The sequence below is a fragment of the Argiope bruennichi genome, chromosome 1, assembly GCF_947563725.1.
Source record: "Argiope bruennichi chromosome 1, qqArgBrue1.1, whole genome shotgun sequence".
Lineage (NCBI taxonomy): Eukaryota > Metazoa > Arthropoda > Arachnida > Araneae > Araneidae > Argiope > Argiope bruennichi.
In genome coordinates, this window is record NC_079151.1 from 27,372,206 (window position 1) to 27,392,363 (window position 20,158).

The 20,158-nt window shown below is 27.9% G+C and overlaps 1 protein-coding gene across 7 annotated transcripts in view; it reads right to left on the reverse strand.

Moving 5' to 3' along the window:
• Positions 1-15,236: 15,236 nt before the first annotated feature.
• Positions 15,237-20,158, reverse strand: part of LOC129977637 (intermembrane lipid transfer protein Vps13-like) — a 123,223-nt gene continuing 118,301 nt past the window's right edge. For all 7 annotated transcript variants that reach the window (XM_056090576.1, XM_056090575.1, XM_056090579.1 and 4 more), the window contains 4 exons: positions 19,681-19,804; positions 19,131-19,208; positions 17,617-17,657; positions 15,237-17,197 (listed from right to left, as the gene is read on the reverse strand). In XM_056090576.1, coding sequence (XP_055946551.1) covers positions 17,619-17,657; positions 19,131-19,208; positions 19,681-19,804 — 241 coding nt within the window. In that variant the 3' untranslated portion in view covers positions 15,237-17,197; positions 17,617-17,618. The remainder of the gene's footprint in view (positions 17,198-17,616; positions 17,658-19,130; positions 19,209-19,680; positions 19,805-20,158) is intronic.

A 20,158-nucleotide genomic window follows, 5' to 3' on the forward strand; every position in this document is an offset into this window, starting at 1 on the left:
GTAAGTAAAAACGTTTAAAGATCATTAAAAATGAATAAATATCTTTTTAAACCTCTGCTTTTATGAAAAAATTGGATATGTTATATATTCCTTATTGTAAAAAGAAAGTCAAAAAAGAAATAAGCGAAATCGTAATTAATTAAATAAATACTTAATTTTAAACTTGAAATGGAAACAATTACTTAATAAATTAAAATTCATTCTCAGACATTAAGGATTCTTTGTCTTTTAAAAATAGTGCAATTATAATTTATTCACTCAAAATTCTAATGCTTTGTACTCAGGAGCGGCGGCAAAGGTTTGCCTACGAGGGGGCAAGACAAATCCGACAGGGGGGCAAGCACAGTTTCTCTAATTTGGCTTCGAAGTGACTCATAATAACTAATTTTTACATTTAATGAAAGAAAATCAACTATTGTTTAGCCTTTTTTTCTAATTTAGATACTAACTTTTTCTTTCATTATTAAAAATTTACTAAGTTATTTGTATAAAATTGTTCTCAGTTTCTTTTACTGCCCATCAAAAGTTTGTCAATATTTTAGTCTATTTTTATGAGCTTCTTGATATTTACTCACTCTGAGATCTAATTTTGGAAAAAATATAGTTATATTTCATTCTAGATTGTATTATATAGATAGAAACACAGATTGCACCAGAATGCCATATCATGTTAAATGAACAAATGTATACTCTTATCATGGAAGCTATATAAAATGAATTTAGCACTATTTTAAATTTAAAAAGAAAGATTTTAGAAATCCAAAATAATAAATTAAAAAATATTCGATGTTCTCGCCAAAAAATCGATTTTTTAGCGTAGTTCCCTACCTAAAATAATTTTTATAAGAATTGCAAAAACGAGCAGGAATTCGGATGTATTTCGAATCCAAGATGAATAAGCTCTCGCGCACAGTAAAAATTTACTATACTTTGGACATGAACAACAGGCATTTGGCGAACAAATAAACAGTTATTTGGCGATTAAAGGAAATTCAATAGAGATAAAGATAGAATAGTAAAGTATATAAAGTGAAGAAAATAGAATGCGGAAAAGATACAAAGGTACTGTTTCTTAAGAAGGTTGTTGAAAATATTTTGTAAATATATGTGCAAAGTTACTATTTTATGTAAGATATGAAAAATGTGAAAAACTGACTACTTAAAGTATTAGGTTTCCCATGTATTTATTTTCCAATGTATATTTGGGATTAAAATCAGTGGGCGTGGTTTCCCCAAAACTTTCTCGCATACTCTCTAATAAACTTGTCATGCCAGAGAACGCCTTGCATGGTCTTCGTGTACAATAGTTACGAAATATTAACTTTTGGTGTGAATTTGGCATTTTTAATGAATCTATGGTGGCATTCTTGGCGAGTTATTTGGCGATTAATCCCTAGCATGCGTTCATAGTATCCAAAAATTGAATTTTTGTTTCAGGCATTTTTTCTCAACTGATTGAAACAAAGCGGCACATGTAATCACAAAATCACATAGCAAATTCGATAAATTAATTTATTATAATATTTTAGTCATTGTGTTTTTCAGTTATCGAGTTTATATGTTTCTGAAAGTATAAATCGATTTATAATCAATCCGTAGTTGTATTTAGATTAAAAATTGATAGAAATTTATATTATAGATGTTGAATTTGTGTACCGAATTTTGACGATCTTCCTCCCTTCGCTTTGTAATTATCGTGTTAACTTACATTCGAGCAGCCGGACAGACGTACTTCCCCCGAGCAGATTTTGCTCAAAATTTGACAGAAATCTACACATTTGATGTAAAGACCGTAAACCAAATTTCATCCGTCTAGCTGAAAACATTTTTGAGTTATCTTTGTTATTGTCATTATCCAAAAAATGTTTTTTTGAATACAGGGAGATCTAAAACGTGGAGATTCATCAAAATCTTGAGTTTGAATTTTTTGACCTTCACTATACTTTTTCTGTATTATGTATAAGAGATAGTAAAGAAGCAATGCATTGTATTAAAAAACAATTAGATCTTAAATATGAACTCGCCTATCTTCATTTTTAGGCACGTGGTCTTATGGTTAAATACTTTTTTTCCCTCGAAGCTATTGCAAGCTAATATTCCTCTCAAAAAATGAATCTTAGAAATTATTATTCATTGAATTTTGAATTAGGGAAAACAACTCTATCACCTTATTATATGCATATTCTATAGTTACAATAAAGCTCAATGTGTATGTGTGTGTGTGTTAGCGCTCTATAGGCCAGACCGTTCGACCTACAGCTATGAAATTTGTCATGTATATACCTTGGAGGCCGAAAATATGCACCTCGGAGCAATTTTTTTGAATTTCTAATTAGAATTTTAATTAATTAAAAATTAAGCGAAATTTCAGCGTTTTCCAGCTATAAGTTCCGAAAATATTATAGCACAAAAATGATTTTTACATCAAATTGAAGTCCAAAAAAATCATCTTTTTAATGATACCAATGTTTTTACCTACAATTTTTAATTTCTATTTTTAACGAATTTTTAAATAAATATTTTAACCATATTTTTCAACAATTTATTTACCATAAAATAAAATTTAATTTGCACGAGCTTTCTATGACTTTTGACAATATCTGTATTTCAATTGAGTAAAATAGTTTAATTTAAAGAAACATAGTTTAATATATATATATGATAATACTCTAATCAGCGCCCATCAACTAATTTTGGGCATACATCTGCTAACAAAATGGTCTAAATGAACTAAATAATTATATTTTATGTAACTTGAGTCAATAAATGATCTGATGATTTAAAAATTTAAAATTTTTACATAGGTACTCTGTCCTTTGAATCACATTTAACCAAATATTCTTGAGACAAAAATATTTTAAATAAAAATTGTTGAAATCCAATCAACTAAATCAATTACTAAAACTGACTAATTTTGAAAATCACTTTTCTATCAAAATTGGCGTTTTTAGACCACTTCAGCGACCGTCTCAAAGAAGATACGCCAAGGTTTTTAGACAGCGATTGGCCTATGATTATAAAAAGGTAGATTGTTCTAAAATTGATATATAAAAAAAACTTCATAAATGGGGCAGATTTGATCGCAGAAGGTAGAAACGTTTATTTATTTATTTAAAAGTTGAAGTGTCAAAAGTATTTTGCAGACTATGACTCCTTAGGACCAAAGGAATGTGTAAAATGTAAACTTTTTCTGATAAACTAATAATTTTTTCATAAGTACATTTATTGACTGAAATAAAATAAAATATTTTTATTTATATCATTTAAATATTTTGAAAGTAAAACTAAAATTTACGATGAATAAGAGATTCTTTTGTTGAATAATTCTTTAAGATATTATATAAAATATGAAAATTATTCTGTAGTGCATATACACCTTCAATGCCGAACATTTCTGCTTTCAATTTTCATATTAAAAAAAGTTTTAGTTGATTTCAGTAAAAGATGTTTTTATATTAATTGCAATTTAACATTTCCACTTTAATTTAAAGTAGAAATTTATGGGCGCTGACAGAAAATGAGAGAGATATAAGTAGTACAATGAACAGAAGTGTTTAAGGCCTACATAATAGTATGACTGAATTATATAACTATCAAAATCTGAAGCTTAAAAACCTTTTGCAGAAAAATTTATTAAGAGAACAAGTTACATAAAATATTTAGTTGGAAATTTTAGCCAATATTTATACTAGCGAACCGACTTATAGTCAAAGACGGCAAGTAAGGAAATAAGGCCGAAATGAATATCATTAGATAGGGTGTCAATAAAAATTTATTAAAGCTCTGCTTCATGATTGTCATTATATTTCCTACTTGCTAAGAGCATTTCTGTTAGCAATCAAAATTCTTACATTTTTGTTTTAAACCGCTGATTTTTAATAAAGCAACATCTTTGCTTCTTTCAAATGTACGAATTTAACTGTAGCTGCAATTTCCCAAGAAACATTTTAAAATATTGATTACTTAATGGTCTGAGAAAGAGAATGAAATGTTCATATTTATATACTTTTACAATATAAGATATTCTTATACAGTACAAGTTATGGGTGGATACTTATACAATACAAGATATTTTAATTATATAATAACTGGAACTTTATTCAATTATATTTTATAAAATACAGAATAGAAATTATATAATTAATTCAATAAACATTTCAATAAATAATGAGACATAAAATTGAAGCCGAAAATTTTATTTGTGTGAAGGATCATGACAGGGCTATTGGAAATTTTGACTATTGCATAAAAAGTCTTTATTCTATAAAATCATGAGGAAGCAAGTTCTTTTTGGAGTCGTCGGGATGGTAATAGAGGAGCCATGATGACAGAACATGCCTGGAGCCGTCGAGATGAAAGACTAAGATGACGAATCAGGAACCACCGAGGTGACAGAGCGTTTAGGAAAGTCTTGCAAGACCGAGATGACAAAGCGAGATTCTAAATCTGGAACCACCTTTTGATAGAACGAGATGGTACGTTTTCAAACTGTGCGAGATGGAAACTGTGGAACCATCGAAATAGCAGAATGATTGGTAAGGTTTGAACCGCTGAGATGAGGAAACAAGATAGAAATCACGAGTCACCGAGAAGGCATAAGCGAAATGGTAAGTTTGCAGCAATCGCTAGGAAATAAAGCGAAAGAATGTCTGTAGCCATAAAGATGACACTAATGTGATAGCAGTCTTGATTCTCAGAAATTTGCTGATGTCCGAAGTCATAATCAGGGTAAACCTCAGTGAGGTATTAGTCATAGTCGGGAAAGTTTTCAAATCAAGTAATAACAGTTGCAATTTACTGCTATCATGCCATGCATATTAAATACACATAGCACATATCCATTATATAAAAGTCACAGTTTTAATAATAAATAAGAGTCCGCCGGTGAAATATAAAACAACAAACACACACACACAAAAAATAATATATACAATATGTACAATATATACAATGATTACTCGTGTCCATTAGGACAAGGAGATTCTTAGCAGGTTGTTGAGCTTGTGCTTTTAAATCCATAAGTTCTTTCTTTTCAGCCTTTGTCAGATACTATATAAATTCAGAAATCTTTGAAGAAACTAAGTGTTCGTATATTTCTCGAAAAAGTTGTTCCCAAGATGATTTACATGGCGTTTTTAGAATATTGGTAGAACAGGACAGAGAATCATTTATGTGTTCCCTCTCAGCTATTGAAGGACTAGTGATGATGTAAAATGTTTCTCCCAGTTCTTGAATAGTTAGCTCATAAGTAATTCAATAACTTTTGCTATTTTTTTAAAAATTGTTATAATTATTTCAATATTCATTATTGTCAGATTGTATATATGCATAAAAACACCTGTAAAAGTAAATGTTCACTATTGTCCGACAATAATATAACTACTTTAATTTCAAATAACATGGTGAATTGGTAACCATATTTCTTGACTTCAACCAAGACGTAACTTTGTTCACCTTTCGTTTCAAATAATGGTTGGGACGTGATGCCACTAATATAAGGTTATCTTGCTTTGGACATGAACAAGTGTTAAGTTCAGACATTTTTTTCTCTTCATTTGAAATACCAGAAAAGAGATTATCATTTGCGATGATTGATTCTTTGAACGGGTTTTTATTTGTTAGTTCGAAAGGATTTCTTGCCAAAAATGGATTTGTAGCAAAATCGTTTTCCGAAGGATTGTCAAGAACACTGAAGATATTTTTGGAGTTTCCAAATATTTCCATTAACTCAGGTTCGTCTACTTCAAACCAGGATGGATCTATTTCTGGAGGTTCATCGACTTCCTGGTATAAAAGCAATGTTTTCTCATTCGAGTAAATATCAGTTTTGAAAGGATTTGTTTCTTTTTTCACATCTGCAAAATCATCAAAATTGTCCAAGAATGGATTATTTCCTTTTAATTCAATTGGGGACGCAACAAAATTGTCCAAGGAAGGATTATTACCAGGTCGAATACATTTAGTCTTTATATCTTCAAAATCCAACTGTGCAGAATTAACATCAAACACATATACTCCAGTTTCGCCAGAGCCGTAAATATCAGTCAAAGTTGAAGCATGTTTGGTTGCTTGATTCTGTTGATAATCTGTCTGCACAGAAACGTCAGTCTTTTTCCTGTTTTTTATGCTCGAGTTTCCCATGATGATGAGGTAAATTGCGTATTGAATGAAGTGAAGGCAATTGAAAAATTCTAGGCAGAATATTTAAAACAGATTCGGCAAAAAATGGATAAAAGCACAAGGAATAATAACAATCTCCGCAGTTTCAATGACTTAAATTCACTTGATGAAATCGCAAACAAATTCAAGCTCACCACACTTGAATGCGAACAAGCAAATAATAGTGTATTGTTAGATTATAATTGCATTGTTATATCATCAATAATAATTTCAAGTATTGTTAACAACAAATATTGAATTTTAACAATCACTGTTTAAACATAGGTATGCACTGTTGAATCATAACAATAAAATAGTTTTTAATTCTTGTCTGAAGGATGACCGCAGAGAAAATTTTATATTGCCGATAAACCAAAAAAGTATATCGAAGCGTTTTAATGATATTCACATTTTTTGAATTAATAGAAAATAGTAATTTTAAAATTTCGAATTAAAAATAATTCTGTTGAATTTTATATTGAAAGCTTTGATATATTAGATTTTAGAAAATTGATAACAAAAACGATTAAATAAATATCAAGAGATTATATTCAATATAAAATATTTACTTTAATTTAATTATATCGTATTTTTTCTTACGGCACCAAATTCTTCTGAATTCAATAATAAACAGATATAATTTGAAGAGTATTCACCTGTGTTATATAAATAGATAATTGATTCTTTAATCTGAGCTTTATTTTGCTGCTTTCAATCAAAGGATTTATCAAAAATAAATCAAATCATTTATGAAGGAATAAAATAACATGTATTTGAGAAAATTGGTTTTATATTTAAATTTAATGTCTTTTTAAATTAATAATTTCTCGAACAAAATATATCTATGAAAATTAACTTAATGCTTATCAAAAATCTAATAATAATTTTTATAACGAATTCTGAAGCTATTTTCGAAAATAAGAATAATGTGCAAAATATTTTTGTTACTGAAACTGACGGTAAGTAGTGTTGAATTTAAATTATAACGAACTTATGTTTTGAAGGGGATAATCGATATTGTTCTTGACATACTGTAAAATTTCCTCTTTTTTCTCATATGGCAATTTTCATTCCTGTCGGATGTAACGTCATCCGTTTCCCTGAAAATAATTAAGTGCTTATAAAAAGCCAGATAGGTATACTCTTCACTGTCTTGGCTGTCTTCCTTTCTATTCATCTTAACTCAAGTATAAATCGTTGTGGCTATGTATGCATGTATGTAATCACACATGTTCCGCATCCACTTCTAAGCAACTAGTCCGAATTCTTCCAAATTTTCAAAAGGCGAAAATTAATTAACTGTTCAATTAATTAGAAATTAACAAAAATTTTGGCATTTTTTGCCCTTTATACTACTCTAGCAAACACCTCTTTTATTTTAAAATGTCTTTCTTAATGTTTTCATTGGTCTTAAGGTAGTGATTTAACAATATTTAAAACTAAGTCAATAGCTTAAACGAAGGCAACTTCCCTTTACTAAAGTATTTGTATTAATATAAAAGTGTATATTTCCCTAATTCCACTTGCAGGTAATCGAAATACTCGAAGAAAACAATTTTTCTCCTAACTAATGATAACAACTCATCCGAAAGACCGTCGGCAAAAATGCGACATCTTATTCATTTGTCAGCTTATTGATTATTGAAATGTAGCGCAAATTAGAAGCTGAATGAACGACATTTAAATCAGATGTCTAAAAATCTCTGGACTTAACATCGTCAGCATTCATTCCATTGAGTTCTCAGTCGACTGATAAAAAATTTTTGGCAAATTGCGGTATTTCATTCACCTGTCACCTTATCGGTTATAATGAAAAAAATAGTAAAAATTATAAACTGAATGAACGATATTTAAATCAGATGCCTAAAAATCTGCGCGGCTTCCATCGCATTTAATTCATACTTGGCCGTCTAGAAATTGTCGGTAGAATGCGATATTTTTTTTTTTCACCTTGTCGGATATACTGCCGAAAGTAATGCAGATTATAAGTTTATTGAAATATAAGGAATAAGCTTATTGAAAAATTCTTCACAAAATGCGGCATCTTATTGACTTGCCACCCTAGCGATTATTTTGCCAAAAATAATCAAACTGCGTTATTCGTTACTTGAATATTTCGACTGTTTACTTCATATTAACTTTAAGGTAGTTTTTAAATTATTATATTCGAGAATGTGCAGAATGAACAGCATAATGAAGTGGTGAAGATTTTTGCCGACGAAACTCTCAATCTCTCGTTGACGGTTGCCGACATGGGGCAATCTCCCTTGCCCCCTTCTAACACCGCCTTTGTTTTTACTGTCACAGAAATTTAAATCTGTTTACACTTTCTAACTACAGAATTATTGTCTGCTAGGTGATACATCCTGCATTGTTCAGGATGAAAATACTTTCCTGCCCAATGTTTTTGTTGCAATTTTTTATAAAATATTAAATACATGAAATTGTCACATGTTTAGAATTAAAAAAAATGAAACCAATAAAACTCCAGATGAATTGTCCACGGCGTTTTTGTTTCGATATTTCTATTCACATAATTTTCTTGGCATCAACCAAATTTTATTTGTCAGTGTGAAAAACACTGTTGTTGCAAGTAGAGACTTAACTTCCAAGGACTAATCAAAAACCTTGTTTAATGTGATTGCGAAAGTTAATCGTATGGTGAACTAAAGACGCCAAAAGACACCATAGGTATTTTTGAAAAGAAAATTTTTTTCGTCGGCTGTCTTTGAGTTAATATCGCGATCAAAAGGATTTGTGGACGGAGATGTTTTGATAAATGCATATCCCATTATACAATTTTAAAGAATTTTTTTGGCAAGAATTACAAAGAATCTAAATTTCAACACCAAATCCTATTATTTCAACAGACTTGTACTTGAGAGCGCAACTGTTCGGCAATCCATCGTCTAATTGTAGGTTGTCTTTAGTGGAATTGAAACTTCATTCAATCATTCAGCATATGGACTATGAAGATAATAAAAGAATCTTTCCTCCTTAGCTTGCGACATTGGAAGAAAACATCCACGAATTAATATTTGTTGGAAAAGTTAAATCAGTTTGAATTTCAGAGCAACAAAGAAATTTTTAGTTGAAAATAATGTAAAAACCCTTTTTAAAGTGGAAAAATATAAAAAAAAAATGGTTAAATTAAATTGGTATCATTAAAAAGGCAATTTCTTAAAATTTTTTAATAATGTAAAATTCAGTTTTGTGTAATAATACTTTCTAGAGTTCTCGCTAGGAAATGCAGAAATAACGCTTAAATCTTAATTAATTAAAAACACCAAAAAAAAAAAAAAATCGCTCCAAAATGCATATTTCCACCCTCTGAAATATGTCTGTGCCAAATTCGAAAGTTCTACTTCTAGAGCAACCAGTCTGTCCTGTAGTGCGCTAAATCTTTCACTCTCTCAAAAATGCATTTCATGTTTTAAAAATGAATGCATTATTTCCACATGTGGTTAAGCAGACTCCATATTCAGTTTCATATTGTTTCAAGGGAAATGAATTCTGTAAAACAGAAAAGGTAATTGAGAACAAGGAATAAATAGGAACGGTGACCACAGTGCACACCGTTGGAGCCTTGGGGAGCTAAAAATGCATGTCCTTTCTGAAAGACACTAATGAGAAAGATAAGCAACACTTTACCGCAAACGGGAGAAATCAAGACTTTCCTCATTAAAATTTTCCGTTCTCTACGTTATCCACATTTTCTGTATATTTCCCTTTCCCTAACGTGAGTAGTAAAGATATGTACTTTTTGGGGGAGGAGGGGTCTGAAAGATATAATAGCTGCGAGTAAGATTAAATTTTCGTTTAGGGACTTTATCTTGAGAAACAAAAAGATGTTCTCAATAATTCTTAACAATTTTCATGAAGTGGTAACTAAAAACAAGTTTTCAATGTAATAAAAGCCTATATTTTTATGTATTTGGGCTAATTTATTATACGATAGGAAGTGATATATCTAAGCACATGGTAGCGTCCCGTCATTCCAATAATATTTATTTTTTTAATCTCGTATTGTGTGATAAAAAAACCCCTATAATTTTAAAGAATTGCCGTATGATCTACACATATATTATCTTCCACGAATGAAAGTAATCTGTACTTATAATAAAGCTCAATGTGTGTGTGTATGTGTGTGTGTGTGTGTTGGCGCTCTACAGGCCAGACCATTCAACCTACAGCTACCAAATTTGACACGTGTATACCTTGGAGGCCCGGAATGTGCACCTGGGGGTTATTTTTTCGAATTTTTAATTAGAATTTTATTTATTTAAAAAATAAGCGAAATTTTGGCGTGCTTCTGCTATAACTTCCGAAAATATTACCGCACAAAAAAGATCTTTGCATGAAGTTAAAGATAAAAAATTTATCTTTTAAATGATACCAATGTTTTAACCTTAAAATTAAATTTCTATTTTTAATGAATTTTTAAATAAATATTTTAACTATATTTTTCAACAATTTTTTTTGTACAAAATAAAAATAAAATTTAAGCTGCACGAGCACGTTTCGCATTCATGGGGAAAAATTAGCTTTTTTCAAAGTGTTGCCATCACATTGATTAAAGCTTCAACTAAAAATGAATCTTTTTGGAAATGAAATCTGCAAAAATATAATTTTCGGCACGTGTCTGTAGGAAATGAAACAAATATGAAATATTATTTTTTTAAAAATAAATTCAAGAAAAATTATTTTATGATCTTTTACACTCTCTATATTATTAATCCAATAAATCAGTTTTATTTTAAGGCAAGTTTTGTTTAATATGAACAGGATATCCATTCAAATCAGGGCCACACAGCTAATTTGTAAACCTTTAGTAAGACACAGATCTGCTAAAATGGTCTAAATGGAAAATGATTATATTTTATGTAACTTGATTCCATAAATGCTCTAATAAATAACGAATTTTTGATTTTACATAAAGCTGCTGCTGTGGAAATCACGAATAACAAAATGTTCTTGAAACACTAATATTTTAAATAAAAAGAGTTATTTTCCAATCAACTAAATCAGTCACTTAAACTGACTGATTTATGAAAATTTATATATCACTATTCAATAAAAAAAGGATAATTTTAGATTTTTCATCGATCGTTTCAAAGAAAATACGCCAATCATTGCGCAGGTTTCTCAAGATTAATTGGCCTAAGATTATGAAAATGTTGAGTTTTTCTAAATTTTTAACATTCAAAACTTCATAAATAAGTCTTACTTGATCGTGGAAAATAGAAACATTCATTCATTTATTTAAAATTTGGTGTGTCCAGAATATTTCTCAGAATATGATACCTTACTGCATTAAATTTAGATTTCATAATTTTTGAAATATATTTATAGGCCGGAACAAAAAAGCAAAACTAAAAACTGAATTTTATGCTGAATCTGAGAAATTTTTGTTCAATTATTGTTTGAGATATTACATAAATTATGAAAAATATTTTGTAGTTCACATAAGACTTAAATACCGAGCGATTCTGTTTGCAATACTCATATTCAATAATAATAATAATAAATAAATAACAATAATTATAAATAAAATAAAACGCTTGGTTTTATTAAAAAATATCTTTATATTAATTGCAATTTCAGCATTTCCACTTTAAATTAAAGTTGAAGTTTTATCGGAAATGACAAAAAATTAGGAAAATATATATAGTAAATTGAACGAAACGATCTAAACAACAGTATAAGTTTGGTAGGACTATCAAAATTTGAAGATTAAAAATGTTTTATTTGAGAATCTGTTAAGAGACCAGTTACTTAAAATATTTAATTGAAAATTGTAGAGAGAGGTAATACTGGCGAACCGGCTGGTCGCCAAAGGCGGCTAGTTATTAATAAAGATTTGATGCTGTTTTACATCTATGTGAAAGAAAACTGGCATCTAGAAAAGGAAAAGTGTAATGCTGAGGGGAAAAAATGATAATCCCGACTGTTTTCATTAAGAAATGGGGAATATGATGATAAAGGAATAAATTTATCTCGAATAATCCATGGTTAATTTTTCAATAAATATGCATATTTTGATCTATCATGTTGACAGTATCAAATGAAAATCTATTATTTATAAATCTGAGGAATTGCTGGAGTTAGCGGTAATCAACAGAATGCGACAGGGTGAAGAGAACCCAGTGATTAAATTTAAATTTGTTTTGGTGGTTAATGATAATTTGCGATTACCTTATTTTATCAGATGCTATACTTTAAACATACTATACTTAATCCTTAGCAATTAAATGAAACAAAGATCTAAAGAATTCAGCACCATTTTGTAAATTAATTAAAGCTAAAGTAAGAAAATTAATTAGCAATTATTATTTATATACTCAGTGGCTTAATAGTAAGCACTCATTCATAAATATTTTTAGTTTTTTTGGGTGATTCCCTTAGAATTTTGAAATATTCCTCTCTTTGCAATTACTTTTTTGAAAAAACATGGTTTCGAATTTCTCATTCGAAAAATTGTAGCATGATAAAGTGTTTGGTTCAGTTCGTTTTTATTTGTTTGTTTTGATTGCATCAGTCGTTACATAACAGCAAGAATATCCATCACTCTGTCATTTTTACAATAGTTCTTTATAGTACTAATTTTCTTTCATAAAATTTCAATGACTGATTTTTGCTTAACCACGGAGTTTACAGATAACATACCAATCTCCAAATATCAACATGTAAAAAAAAAAAAAAAAAAAAAAAAAAAAAAAAAAACCTTTAAAGCAATATGTCAAGAATTATTATCAAGAATTTTCATCGAACTCACGATTTTAAATTCTACTAAATTTTTCTATAAGCTAGACTTCAGTTATGCTTCTTCGTTTATTGCTTTCAATCAGTATACCTTATCTCTTCGAATGATTAAATCAAAAATTCGATAAAGAACATCTAATAGAACTGGGATTTTAAAGTCTGACGATTGAGCTTATACAAAATTTTATTATTATTATTTATGTTTGCACAGTTTTAGGTAGTGAGATAACTTCTTTTAGATGATTTCATTTAAAATTTCATTCAAATTGATTTTGATGTAGAAACCATATAAAATTTTTTATCTTTCTATGTTTCATTTTTGAGTAAGCGTGCTCACAGAGGATAGATGGATGTCATTCAAATATGTTTTTTCTTCAAACTCAGAATTACCTGAAATGTGAAAATTCACTAAAAAAAATTATTTGAAAATTACAGCTTTTTGTTTCGTTTAATCAGTAAATGGACAAGTAAAAAAATATTCATTTCAAATATTGTTTCATCACCATTACCTTCAGGCAGTTGCATAATTAGATAAGTGGAATTTCATCTGCTAATTAACTTTCACAATGGTTATAGTGTTATCAGATAAATCTTTTAAATATTTAACATTTGCTTAAATCATGGAACAATTAAAGCATTTAGCACTATGTGAAAATCAGACGTGTAATATTTTTATTATAATAAAATGCTGCTTTGAAACTTAATAAATCTTATATTGGATTAAAAACCGTTTCCACTTGAAAATAAAATTCCTTCCTTTTAATAAACATAGATTATTTCATTGGCATAAAATGTTTTTATCATATTCACATCTCAGCCATCAGCAATTTAAAAAAAATGAATTAAACAATTTATTTCATTCATCATAAAAATTAAGATGGCAATCAATTTCTTATGGTGGGATCAACTAAAAAGGCTGAATGATGAATTGATTGTAAAAATAATAGTAATACTTCAATATTTAAATAAAAAAACAAACATTGACATATCTATCGAAAACTTTTACTCATATTAAGAATAAATTTGAATCAATATTTATTCTTCCGGAATTTTTATGAATAAAATCCAGAAAAAAAAAGTTATTTTGCTATTAACAAGCTGAGATAAAAGTTCCTTGTTAATATACGGTCCCTGTTTGATTGGCTCTTTTTTTAGAAGGAGTTTTCAGTAAACAAAATTAAGTATATCTCAAAAACTACAGCGAATTTCGAAACGAAATTTCATACACCTTAAAAGGCCTGATGAATCGGATTATTAAAAACATCTCAATTTCTGTAATGTGAAAATTTCGAAATAGCAGTTGATTAATATGTTAGTATTTATCTCAATAGTAGTAGTTAATTAATATGTTATTATTTCCGAAATCGCATTAACATAGTTAATTAACTCGGTTAATCAGTTTTTCTATCTCAACAAACTTATCTCTTTAAGCCATTTCCATTAACTGGATTCCTACTTGAATCTATTTTATTTTGGAGTGGCTTTATTATATTGAATGTCACATAGTGCACATGCAAGAACCTAAAAATTGATAAAATAACCTAAATAACTTAAAAATTGATATAATTTAACCAATATACTACACAATATATATGATGCCAAATAAATATGGATTACAAATTAAAAAAAATCATGTCAGGAACATCTAGAAAATTTTACCTGTTTGACCTTGGCCACAATGTGTTAAAGTGGATAAACTATAATTAAACAGTCTAATTTGTTGTATAGGTTTTGTTATTCCTAACAATTCTACTGCAATGAATTCAAACTATATGATCTTCAGGCAATATGAATGTTCATTGGAGAAAGTAAAATATTGAGATCTCATAAAATAACTAAAGAACAACTAAAATATACTTTAGATTAGAAGTTAATGATTTAAATAAAGAGAGTAATTTCAAGAAAAATGAAGCTATTAATGCCATACTTTGTTTCTCATTAATGTCTAACTCTAATGAATAATATAACCACAAATATGTGGTTAAAGACTTCAGCATTTTTATTGATGTTAGGTTATTAATAAAAGGTTATAAAAATTAATAACTGTAAAAAAGTAGACAGTGTAAAAGTAGAAAGAATATTTTTTTATGGGAATTATATTTTTTCATTACTTTAGAAAGGATTAATTCTGCAAGAATGAAAATATATAATATTAGCTGCAATTTAAATCACATCATTAGCTTAAAATGAAATTTGACATAAAATCATACTTCAAACGATAATCTCAAGACAAAAAATCCTATGCCACATTTAAGAAACAACTTTTTCATAAAAATCAATATATGTCCAGACAGAAAGAAAAAAGGACAAGGAGAAAAACTTAATTTATTTTATTTCAAAAGCTCATCACATCTTCAACTACTGAAAGCAAAAAATAAATCTCTTGCAAGAAAATATTACAATCCACTGTTACAAACAAAGACAAAAGCATCTACAATAGTTTTTTCAACCATATTGCTTCATTAGGATGAAACAAACATCTATCACACAGTATTTGAACACTTATTTTAATGACACCTTTGTACCATAATTATTTTATTAAATGAATAAGATCTTTGCGACATTCTAAAATCATCTAATTTGAGGAAAGAATTTTACCGCTGAGGCAGAGTATAAAAATACTATGAATTATCAAGTGCAGTTCATTTATCCATGATGGATAACATGAATGAGTTTTACACAAAAAGATACAATTTTCATATTTCTGAGCAACTGCATGTTATCTAGTAGACTATAGCAAAAATATAAAATTGGACCCTTTATACCAAAATAATACAATTTTAACAATACAATTATAAATATCTACTATAGTTCAACATGTGATGAATCAATTTATGGTTCATTCTTTTTTATTTTCATGTGAGAAAGGTGTATAAATTTGTAAATAAATAATTTAAGGAGAAAGGAAGCAGTACTGGATTAAAATATAACCCATTTTTACATTCCCTATATTCCTTAAATTTCACTTTTTGGAAATTAATATCTGGAAATAGATTAGAAGGATCCTTAGATAAAAAGTTAACTTTCATAAATAAAAATTTATACGTATAACATGCAATCATGTGTAACAAAAACATAATATATACAATTGAATTATAACAGATTAAATATGATACAAAGTCATAAAAAAATCAGTATATAAAGCAACTGATAACATATGAAAAATTTTATCACAGAATAACAAATGAACAAAAATCTATTTCTGAGGCTTTTAAGTATTAGTATAAACAGTTGCACTGAAGATATACCATTTCTTCAAATTAAGTATATCAAAATGCATTTATATAATAATTAACAAATCAGAAACTTTTTTATTTAAGCAGAAACAAGGAATGGCAATATTTAAAAAGTCTTTTGTAAAAAACAAGATGATTATAATCTCTGCATTACTACAGCATCAAAGGCAGTTTCCAAAAATTCCTATGCACGATTATAAAATATAGTAGCACACCCCGAGTCCATACAAACATCCAGCTAAAATATTTGTGCAGACATATGCAAGCCATAAAACAGTAAAATCACCACAACACCATTATAAAACAAACAGGGGAAAAAAAATGAGACAAATTGAAAGAACATGAAAACACACCAACATGGAAATAAATGACATTATGGCACATTCAATCCAATATTATATTTTTTTTCTCGCAAATACACAGATAAGAGAAGAACATTTTATATTTACATTTAACATAGTTATATCACTCGACTGAAATACACAAAATTAACATCAATTGAAACAAATACTTTAAGTACTCAATATATCACACTTTTTAAAAAATAAAACACAAGAATATTGAAATACTGATTTAAAAAGGACTAGATTTAGAGCAACTTTAAATGAATGCACCAAAAATGCCATATTAAATTGACAGATACATATAAACAAAATCTTAAATTAGTAAAGAAAATTATTTAATAAATGAAAATGAAATAAAACATTTTTAAAATGTTTTACTAGATATAAATGAAAACAGTAATTTGTCCATGAAGTCAAACTGCAAAAGTAAAAGTATGTTTGAAAGAAACATGTTGATCAGAGCAAACACTGGTTTAAATTTTAAAGAATATAAAATGATTCATTATTAGCTTGTCCTAACAGAAGCTCAAATTTGAAGTTGTAAGCAATTATGAACAAGATGGCAGGAACTTCATCAAAAGTAACTCATTTCCTTGGAGATAACACACAAACCCTTTCTCCACTTCATAAACAGCTCCTCCATTCTTTAATTTTCTGTTATCAAGCAAAACTTTATATGGTTGGTGCTTTTGATACCTAGAAAGAATAGTTTGAATCAACATATACAAAAATAGAAAGTAGTAAATTTTAGTATTGTAAATTATATGATCACATATGGCAGCCTGAGAAAAAAAATAAGATAGCTCTCTCTCTCACACACACACACACCCTCTTATGAATGTATAGTGTATTTAATGTCATATTCTGATAGTTAAGAGAAAAAATTCAACAGCAATAACCCACTTTATAAAGAATTTTTGACACAAATTAAAAAAAGAAAAAAATCTTAGAATTAAAAAAAAAGAAGAAAAAAAAGATAATAATGATGCTTCTTGTTAATACAAAATAAAATTCAAATATTTTATAAGATTGCAATATTTTTTAGAAAAGACTGCCTGAAATAAGAAGGGAACAAATTTTTTATAACTTATCAAGAACAAATTAAATTAACTTACTTCTATTTCTTCATAGCATCCGTTATTTTATCAGCAACCCACTGAAATTTATAAAACGAAAATTATAAAATTGATCTGAAAATATTTCATTATGTTAAATGCAATTCAAGTTGTAATAATACATTAAGAAAGCAAGATACAAGATCAAAGGTTTTTTCGCTGACAAACATTTTACTTCCATATTATTTTAATACTAAAGAAAATAAAAAACATAATACATCAAGCTCTACAGATAATTTAGCTTTTTAATTTACTATCTAAGCATTTAAAAATATTATAATTTACACTACAAAAATGTATTCATGTAAACAAAAAATATAAAATAGAATAATATAAAATAAAAACTAACAAATGAGAGAAAATCATTATTAAAAGAGGATTAGTCAGCTACTTATCTTATGAAACATTTATGTAGCATGGGATGGATGTATTGAGAGAATTGAATTTATTAAGGGAATTTATTCTTACTGCTTCATAATCGATAACTTTGCAAGTATTGCTGAAAGCAAAATTCAATCCTAAAACTTTTTATCTAGATACACTAACAGTGCTCAATTACCTTCAAGTCAAGAAATTGAGACAGTTAGAGGAGATTATCTATTTCACCAAAGCATGCAATGTGAATAAGAGAACTAATATTTTTTTTAAAAAAAAGTATCTTTACAATGAATAAAGTCTTAGCAAAGTATGGGTGATTGATTTATCATTGCAAAATAATAAATTATTATTTATCAATGCAAGATAATTAAAATCTATATCAATAGGAAACCATCTCCACGATTAACAGTTGACAAAGAGACCATTCGCCAGATTATATGCCAATTTGAATTAGGATGAATTCTGAAGTTCTATTCTGTAGATCACTGATGATGGTCTACAAAACTATGAGAAGTTATTAACATTCATGAATTGTCACTCAGTCATAACTGCTTGCAGCATGGAATTTCTTTGTGATAATCAAAGGTGGAAATCGATCCCACATATGCCCTTTCATTTAGAATGCTACTTTTAAACAAAATTACTTTTATTTTCAGATTTCAAACTATATGTGTTTCAGCAACTGTTTCTCCTAACTATTTTTCATCCATTGTTGTGCTTTGAATAGGTGATTTTACTTCCAGTTTTGCATACTGCTGTAATAGCTAATATCATACAATCAATACATTCTAAAAAGTATGTTGCTTTCTTTAATATATGACAAACTTATTTTTTAAGTATGTAATTATAACTTCCCTCATCAATGAACATTTACAAGACAGCTTCTGGGATATTATTATTTTCTCTCTCATTTTATTATATAGTAGGCTTATGCTATGTAGATGCAAATTTTTGTCACAGACTGTCCAGATAATTTTGTATTCCATATGCACAGTAACTAACTGAACATTACAGAAATAAGGTTATTATTTTATTTTCATTGATCAGATCATGTTTATTCATTCAAATCAGAGGATGTATCTAACACACACAAATTAAAAATTTCAAATTCTAACCACTATTAAAATTTACCATACCTTGCAAACCTCTATATCTGTTATATGGACAAGTTTCCCTGCTACAGATTTACTAAACATACCTTTGCGGTGGGGAGTCTAAAAGAAATGTTATATATAATTAATTACTATAAAGAAAAAAAAAAAAAAAAAAACAAGAATAATCCAAGATAAAAACAAAGATCGATTACTTCTTATTTTTGTTATGTAACATATTTAACATAAGAAAGTAGTATACTTCATTAAATTCAGCCATTGACTTTAATGATGATCAAGCAATCCCTCAAGTTTTATTTAAAAAATTTCAATTCAGTATTTTCTTAATTAACAAGGAAGCTAATTTTGAAAGTAATCACTAATTTGATATCATAGTTTAATATAAATTCCATTATACTTTCCTAATTAAAACAAATAAAATGGTTGAAACCTTCTAAGCAAGTTTTTATTTATTTTTGAAAAAATCTGACAAATATTTATAATTATTTCTGCAATTCAAAATCTTACTTTCAAACAGAGGATTTTACAATTTATTATTTAAAAACAATTAGAAAAATTAATACTAAATACATACCTGCAGCATAATTCTTAATCCTTTTTCTGTAGCTGTAGGAGGTTCTTTCAACTCTTCAAAGCGATATTCCCATACTGTATTCCACTGACCAAATATTTCACCCTTCTCAATATACATAACTCGGCTAAAGTAAGCAAAAGAGTATATCATATCATAACAATAAATATTTCATATAAAACAAAAAATTATATTCAAACAAAACAAAATAAAAATTCTCTTATAAATTCTTTATATGATTTCTTTTAAATTATAAATTTAAAAGAATCAATATCTGCAAACACATAGTATGCGATTAGAATACAAGCAAAATGTAAAACACACAAATTATAAATTTTAGACAAGTTTTTACACACTGTTATTTTGCCTTTAACATCAATAGCATCTTTTTCAGAAAGGTACATTAATTTCAAAGCTCAAAGAATTCTGCCCATGCCAATATTAAATAGAACACAATTTATTCAGTAAAAATCTATAGTTA